General features: G+C 35.0%; 1 protein-coding gene across 1 annotated transcript; it reads right to left on the bottom strand.

Moving 5' to 3' along the window:
* Nucleotides 1-5,588: 5,588 nt before the first annotated feature.
* Nucleotides 5,589-8,530, bottom strand: LOC149179904 (heat shock protein 90-1-like). Its single transcript, XM_089415844.1, has 4 exons — nt 8,126-8,530; nt 7,831-7,972; nt 7,425-7,705; nt 5,589-7,304 (listed from the first exon to the last, which is right to left on the bottom strand). The coding sequence occupies exons 1-4, from the start codon at nt 8,267-8,269 to the stop codon at nt 5,748-5,750; spliced, it is 2,124 nt and encodes a 707-aa protein (XP_089271970.1). The 5' UTR covers nt 8,270-8,530; the 3' UTR covers nt 5,589-5,747.
* Between the last annotated feature and the right edge of the window lie 263 nt (nt 8,531-8,793).

Genomic DNA, 8,793 nt, shown 5'->3' with positions numbered 1-8,793 from the left:
TCTTCTGGTTGCATCGAAGAGCGTCTTGATTATCCAGGATGTGTCATTGATTATGTTGTATATTGTTGAGAAAGTTGATTACTTCATTCCAGCCATTGTGTCAGTCTTGGGCCTATTGATCCACCGTTGCTTGCTCCAGATGCATTTGAGTTTTCATGGAGTCAAAGCAGGGGATAAATCAACTCACTCTGATGAACTGCTAAGAGGTTGCTCCAATTCACCTTCATCCACCATTGGGAACCCTTGCAGATGATCACCCTAACCCCACTAGCCCCCACCCTGCCACAGATGACCTCTCTGCCTTTGCATAAAGGACCCTCTCTAGGGATATCACAGACTCCCCACTAAGAAACTTCTCACCATAGCCCCGACAACTCGATGCCCCCTCCTCCTCATAGGCTTCGAACCGAGCAAGAAACAAGAGTCACTAGAAATTTCGTCACTCCCATAGCAAAAGCACATTGGGTATCTTGAACCAGACAAGGGATCCAAAGATTAAGGTTTATACTCACCATCTTTCTAGTCAAGCACTACAAAACCAAGAAATTAAACAACAAGGACGCTCTGGCACATAGTTCCTTCCCAATAAAAACTTCACAATTACTCCAATACCACAGCCTATCTATAGAGCCTCTATTGAATGTCACTATCACCGATGGCCATCCCCAGCACATTGTCAAGCACAAGGAGTCACAACAACCCCCAAAGCAACCACACCATGCACAAGACAAGACTACACAACAAAACCCCTCACACTGAACATATAAGGCTTTTCCAAATAAATTCAACCAACATATCAAACATGTACTCCAGGTCACCCAAGCAAAACTAGAAAAACCAATTATCGACCAGGTATAAACCATGGTTACCTGCGACAATGTGGTTGTTTTTCATACCAAAAACCTTGCAATATTGCATGTTCCCAACCTACAAATTCCTTTTCAACAAACCTACAGTCCAGACCGTCCGCACTACAAAATTCAAGGCTTGGGCACAAGACAAGCCTGAGTCTCAAATTTTCGCTTGAAAAGTTACCTAATGCCACAATTCGTCATCCTCACATTGTTCACGAACCGAAGAGTTTACATACCATCGAGGGTACAGGTTCAACGCTCCAGAGAGGCCACTTCTAAATCCTATGCAAACGGATTTCCCTACATAATGATTTTTTATCCCCCTAAGACCTAAGAATAATCATTGTAATCCCAACCACCATAATTAAAACTCTGATTTCCTCAAGAACGTTTTGTCTCTTATCTTGAGGCTCATTTTGCTTCACATGTTTCGCTACCATGACTGCCACGTGGCTCAACCATGATTGTCATTGTCATGAGGATCCTTCTAATTGAATTTTAATTACAAAAAATATCAATTAATGTTTTTTAAGCATTGAAATATTTTATTATGATTAACATTAAAATAATATTTTTTTAAAATTTTCTATTTATATATAAAATTGATTTTGAAATCAGTTAATATATATATTCAAATAGTTTATTTAAGTGTTGTATTGAAATATTTTAAAAAGTGTGTGAAAATATAAAGATTTTCTAATCAAAAGTGAAACATAATTTTTATTTTGTTTTTAGTTACTGTATTTTTTAAAGTTTATAAAAATTATGTTACTTCACATAAATATCCAAATATTTTATTTTAGAGAAAGTAAAATATTTTTTACCATATCTACTTCAACCCAAACATGTATATTCAATTTTTATTTTTACAGCCACAATATGTTTTATTGAAAGAATATTTTATTTTTATTTAAAAATAAAACATGTCTACTCAGGGTTAAGCATATTGAACTATAAAATGTGGGATGTCAAATGTTTTTATGAAGACAATGAGAAAATAAGGAATTACACATCGCACTTCTAGATTGTAAAATGCTCATTCTCGTGGACTATTCTCGTGGACTATAAAATGTTCTTATGGAGACAATGAGCAAACAAAGAATTACACATCTCCCTTCTAGATTGTAAAAGGCCCATTCTCCCTTCTAAATTGTAAAATACCCATGCTAAATCTTAAAAATTAAAATAAATAATATTTCAATAAATATAAAATATTATTGCCCAAAAGAAATGAGTTTTTCACTAGTGCCCAAGATTCAATTCAATTCTCATGAAGACATCTTAACCCTATGACATACACATATGGATGGAGACATATAGATCAAATGTCAACCGATTTCCAAATAAAATACAATCACATTAAATATATTAATATGGTTAATATAGCTGAAGGCTTCATAAATATAACAAAAAAACTATTGCAACAAGAAGAATGTCTTACCAATGCACACATTCAACTGATTAACCATGTATAAAAATGTTATGGGTCAACTTTAACTTAGAACAGGAATTACACATCTTATTGTAAAATGGACCGTTTTGCTAAATAAAATTTGCTTATATATTAATTCACCCATCTAATTAGAATAAGAAATTATTAGATTTGGAATAATCTCAAATCCCTAGGAAATCGGTGGGTCTGAGCTATTAATTTCCGACCATTTTGCTAAATAAAATCTGCTTATATATTCATTTCCCCACCTAATTAGAATATGAATTTTATTAGAATTGGAATAATCTCAAATCCCTATGAAATTGGTGGGTTGGGAGCCACTTGTCACCAATCTAATTTTTTTAATTTTTTAAAAGTCAATGCAACTTACAAACTGTGTAACACACTACATCCATTGATAAGCATTCAGTGGAAGCATATGTTGAGCATATTCCCTTGAGGTCAATTAAAAAAAAAAAAAAGAGTCAACAGATCCTCATCCACCTTAAATTGAAATAGAAGTCTTATGCACAAATATTATTATATTTAAAAATTCTTCACAAAACTTAGAGTTTCAATTCAAAAAATAATTGAAACAATTTTTAGTTTTTTCTATCCGTTCAAATTTGTCTTTTAAATTGACCTTTTTTTTTTCTCTTTTTTTTTAAAAAAAAAAATACAACTTCAATTTTTTTCATCAATAAAATGATATAACTAGTACAACCACATTAAAAATATTAATTTCATTTTTTCTTCCTTTTTTTTTTTAATTCGATTTTGTAATAAGAGTTCAATTTTTTTCGCCAATAAAAAGATATAACTAGTACAACCACATTAAAAATATTAATGTGATAATGAGATTGTCTTTTGAATTAATTACATTATTGAGTTATTGATTTTTGGTCCACATTTAATGTGGTTCATGACAAAGGTGAAAAAATCAATTTTCCCAAATGTTTAAATGGCAGAGATGCACCCTTATGAGAAGGTTGGTATGAATTAGAAATTAATTAATGAGATATAATATTAATTTATTATTATTATTATTATTTAAGCACCATGTCTGCATTGAGGATTCTCAGGTCATCATCAGGGTTAATCATTTCCATCATAGGAAGCTAAGAAAACCCATCAAGATTATAAATTGTGAATTAGGAATTAGTTAATGAGATATAATATTAACTTATTTATTAATTTATTATTTATCTTCATTTTTAAGCACTATGTTTGCAAAATAATGGTTGGAAATTAGGCAAAAACTAGATTCCTACCCTCTCCTCTTGATTATTTTTATTTCTTTTTTCTATTTTGTCTTATTATATTTTTCTTTTTTCTTGCCATTTCCATTTCTACTTTCATCTTCATATTTTTTCCCAATAATTCAATATTTAATAATATTTAAACTAATTTTAATTTTCTTTTTCTATTCAATATTAATTAAATATATTCATAATATAACTCTAAATTTTTTCAAATTTTTTTATTCTATTTCAATTAATTTTATTACATTATAACGTTGGTAATGAAAATAGATAACAAATTAAGAAATAAATATTACTTTATTCTATTACTTTTATTTCATTATAATATTAAAATGAAAATAAATAATAATTTAATTCATTAATCAATATTATATCTTATTAACTAATTCTTTATTCATAGATTGGTTTTTCACTTTTGTCTTAAGGTTGAACTACATTAATTAGTTCAAAAACTAATTCCTTATTCATAGATTGATTTTTTCACCTTTGTCTTAAGGTTGAACCACATTAATTAGTTCAAAACACAAGAAGCATTTGGGAAAATTCATCTAACAACGGCCAAGGCCAAGATGCATCTCTGCTATTTAAACAACATTTGGGAAAGATGCATCTCTTATTTAAACAACATTTGGGAAGATTGATTTTTCCACCTCTATGCTAAGGATAAACCTCATTATCAATAAGGATAAACCACATTATGCTAAGGATAAATCTCATCATCAATATGGATCACAAAACTCTAAAATCTAACAATATTAACTTGGTTGATATAGCCAAAAGCTTCATAAATATAACAAAAATAACAAACTATCCATAAATATCACACATTTACATGTTTAACTTGAATAAAAAAGTTATGGGTCAACTTTAACTTAAAAAAAAAAATACATTTTTATTGTACATGGACGATTTTGCTAAATAAAATTTGCTTAATAATAATTTACCCATCTAATTAAAATATGAACTTATTAGAATTGGAATAATCTCGAATCTCTAGGAAATTGGTGGGTCCCCAACCATGTGGCATGAATCTAACTCAAAGAAAAAAAAGAATATCACAGTGGCATGAATCTAATTTAACTTCATAAAAAAAGGAATAACACATCTTATCGTAAAATGGACCATTTTGGTAGTCAATTAAAAAAAACAAAAATAAAAAAGTCAACAAATCCTTATCCACCTTCAGTTAATTCACCTTAAGTTGAAATAGGAAATTGATTGGTTGGGAGCCACTTGATAATCTAATTTTTTATATTTTTATTAAAAGTCAAAGCAACTTAACAAACTCTATAACACATTAGAGCTATTGATAAAGTAACTATTCAGTCAAAACATATGTTGAACATATTCCCTTGGAAATCAATCTAAATAATCAATTAAAAAAATAAAAATAGAAAACCTTCCGCAAATATAATTTTTTTTTAAAACTATAGAAAAAACAACCATCCCCAAACAAGTTATAAAAAACTAACCACCAAATATTTTAAAGATGTTCCTATTATTCAATTCGATATTTTTCAACCAGACAACTGTAATTATTCAGTCAAAGCATATGTTGAATATATTCCTTAAAAATCAATCTAAATAATTAATTAAAACAAATAAAAAACTTTCCACAAATATATATTTTTTTCTATAATTTTTTTTTTCAAAACCATAGAAAAAACAACCATCCCCAAATAAATTATAAAAAAATATTCAATTAGTTATTTTTCAACCACACAACTTTCCCACACCATCCTGGTTAAAAGAAATCCTCTGTACACATTTAATTGAAGTGGTGCTAATATCAGGAATCCAGGATAACTCACCACCTAAACAGAGTTTAAATAAGTTTTGGTTGAGTAGCCAAAACAATCCGAAATTTAAAGCATACATATTTCATTGATTTTATTTCATTTTTTCCCTATTTTTTCATTTAAAAACTTAACATACTGGATTACCGATGTTTCTCTGTTACCTCAAAAAAAAAATATTATGGGAAATCAACCATGCACTTCATGACATAAGAAACTAACAAATTTTATTAACTGCTCATGAATACAGGTATTATATATATTTCAGAATCTTACATAAAAGCCAACGAACAATCTTGAACAAAAGAAAACCCTACAAAATTAAGTTCATCGCTTAAATGCTGTGCATTTCCTTAAATCTCTCACATAAAACTTCGGTTTTTCCCGTCCGAGTGAGGAAGACTTAGTCGACCTCCTCCATCTTGCTCTCCTCCTGGACCGAGGCATCCTCTTCCAGGGGTGGCATGTCTGCATCCAGCTCGCCGGTGGTATCGTCCTCGATGCTCAGGCCAAGCTTCAGAATCCTGTGGATTCTGGCAGCGAATGCATTTGGCTCTTCCAAACTGAACCCCGAGGTGAGCAGGGCGGTCTCATACAAGAGCATCACCAGATCCTTCACTGATTTGTCATGCTTGTTCGCCTCGGCTCTCTTTCTCAGCTCCTCCATGATGGCGTTCTCAGGGTTGATTTCCATCGTTTTCTTGCTGGACATGTAGGACGACATGGAGGTGTTGCCGAGGGCCTGGGCCTTCACTATTCTCTCCATGTTCGCCGTCCATCCAAACTCGCCCGTCACCAGACAGCAAGGAGAATCCACTATGCGATCAGAAACCACGACCTTCGTCACCTTGTCATCCAAAATGTCCCTCATCACTTTGCACAGGCTGTCGAACGCGGCTTTCTTCTCTTCCTTCTTCTTCTCCTCCTCCTCTGTCTCCTCCAGCTTCAGCCCTTCTTTCGTTGCAGAAACCAGCTTCTTCCCGTCGTACTCCTTGAGCTTCCCTATGGCATACTCATCGATGGCATCCACCATGAAAAGGACCTCATAACCCTTCCTTTTCAGCCTCTCCAGGAAGGGAGAATTCTCCACCGCCTTCTTGCTCTCGCCGGTGACATAATAGATGTCTTTCTGCCCCTCTTTCATCCGGGTCACATAGTCCTTGAGGCTCGTCAGCTCCTCTCCGCTCTTTGTCGAGTGATATCTCAGCAAATCCGCGAGCTTGGCCCTGTTCTGGGTGTCCTCATATATCCCCAATTTTAAGTTATTTGAAAACGCCTCATAGAACTTCGCATAGTCCTCTTTGTTCTCCGCAATCTCGTTAAACAGTTCAATACACTTCTTAACCAAATTCTTCCTAATTACCTTCACAATCTTGTTCTGCTGCAACATTTCCCTAGAGATATTGAGGGGCAGATCATCAGAGTCCACCACACCTTTCACAAAGCCCAGGTATTCAGGAATAAGTTCCTCACAGTTGTCCATTATGAAAACCCTTCTCACATACAGCTTAATGTTGTTGGGTTTCTTCCCGGTGTCAAACATATCGAACGGAGCCCTCTTGGGAACAAAGAGAATAGCCTTGAACTCCAATTGACCCTCCACGGAGAAATGCTTCACGGCCAAGTGGTCCTCCCAATCATTGGTAAGACTCATGTAGAAGGACCCATATTCTTCATTGGTAATCTCCTCTGGCTTCCTCATCCAAATGGGCTTCTGCGTGTTCACCAGACTCCATTCATGTGATACTTCCTTCACCTTCTTTTTCTTCTTCTCCTTCTCCCTCTCCTTCTCTACCTCAACATCCCCTTCCTCATCTCCCTCCTTCTCCTCTGCCTCCTCTTCGTCGTCGCTCATCTCCTTCTCGGTAGTCTTCTCAGTCCACAAATAGATGGGGTGGCTGATGAACTCAGAATGCTTCTTGACCAGATCCTTCAGCCGTCGCTCCTCCAGGTACTCCAGCTGCCACCCCAAACCAAATTCAGAAAGAAATTATCAATCCTCCGAGCCATGCCCTTAAATTTAATAGAAACACAGGAAACGTTAAAGAAACAAACTGATGAACAGGGAATGTATATATACCTGGTCTTCCTTAAGAAACAGAGTAATTTTAGCCCCCCTTCCTAGCGACTCTCCGTTGACATCTCTCGTAACAGTGAACGATCCACCTGCCTGAGACTCCCAAATGTATTGCTCATCATCATTGTGTTTGGTTGTAACAATCACTTTCTCAGCCACAAGGTAAGCTGAGTAGAAACCCACGCCGAACTGACCAATCATGCTCACATCTGCCCCAGCTTGTAAAGCCTCCATGAACTCCTTGGTCCCAGATCTCGCAATCGTTCCCAAATTGCTCACCAAATCTATTGATTACATCGTATGTCAGAAAATCTCAAACAGAATACCCTCTATAATCTGATCTCAAGATAGATTGATCTATACTAAGCAAGCACTTACGACAATTATATCATATTACTGGTATCCTCACCGGCTTTGGTCATGCCTATTCCGCTGTCAATAATGGTAAGGCACTTGTTAGCCTTATCAGCAACAATCCGAATGAAGAGCTCTGGCTGAGAATCCAGCTTGCTCTTATCCGTCAGCCCTTCCAACCGAATTCTGTCCAGTGCCTGCGTCCAATTCCAATTCCATGAACAACAAACAATAATTAATATATTACCTAATTTACTCCCGTGTGGTCAAGGCTTCGAGCCCCCCCTAACTCTCTGAAAATGAAGGGAATGGGAATTCAAAAATTAATAAATCTTAAATTTGATATTTACATCGGATGAATTGCTGATGAGCTCCCTCAGGAAAATCTCCTTGTTGCTGTAGAAAGTGTTGATGATGAGGCTGAGCAGCTGATTAATTTCAGCCTGGAAAGCAAAGGTCTCCACCTCCCCGTTCTCTATGTTGATGTCCGCCATTGAAATTGGAATTGCGATGAAGCAAAATAGAATTGAATAGAATAGGGAACCAGACAGGTGACAAACAATTTGAGATCCCTGAAAAGCTAAAACAGAAAATCCCCAAATACGATATACTGGGAACTCGAACAATATCAATCACTCATACAAAGCTTTGCGAAAGCGAATGTCTGTTCGTTTCCTGAGAAGGGTTGCAAAGCGGAACAAGCTTATAATAGCCAAGAGAGGAAAGGCATAGATATTTCCGGAAACGCTTCCGCTTCTGGAGAGTCTCAAGGTGAGCTTGTTTGGTATTGGCCGTTTTAGTTCATATAACCGTTTTTTAATGGGTGATTAAATCGACACATTCGCGTGTTCGTTTTTACGTTGCTATTTTCCGAAAGGAAACGGAAGGGAATATCGAAAGTTGTTAATCATGGAAGTGGGGATTGAATTCGAAGTCAATGTCGATGTTCATACGGGCCAAAGTCCTTAATCATGGAGTTCAATGTCGATGTCCATACGGGACAAAGTAGTCAATCATG

The sequence above is a fragment of the Pinus tabuliformis genome, chromosome 3_2 (genome assembly GCF_031772625.1).
Source record: "Pinus tabuliformis cultivar Carrire ecotype Pingquan chromosome 3_2, CPIR1, whole genome shotgun sequence".
NCBI lineage: Eukaryota > Viridiplantae > Streptophyta > Pinopsida > Pinales > Pinaceae > Pinus > Pinus tabuliformis.
The sequence above is the reverse complement of the archived record's forward strand: the minus strand, read 5'-3'. Positions and strand labels throughout refer to the sequence as shown.

What these genes read in the sequence shown, in the direction of transcription:
- LOC149179904 (XM_089415844.1), bottom strand. Translation starts at nt 8,269, where the DNA reads ATGGCGGACATCAACATAGAGAACGGGGAGGTGGAGACCTTTGCTTTC. An exon ending in TCATCAGCAATTCATCCGAT is followed by an intron (nt 7,973 to 8,125) that starts GTAAATATCAAA and finishes AATTGGACGCAG; the next exon opens with GCACTGGACAGAATTCGGTT. An exon ending in AATAGGCATGACCAAAGCCG is followed by an intron (nt 7,706 to 7,830) that starts GTGAGGATACCA and finishes TGTAATCAATAG; the next exon opens with ATTTGGTGAGCAATTTGGGA.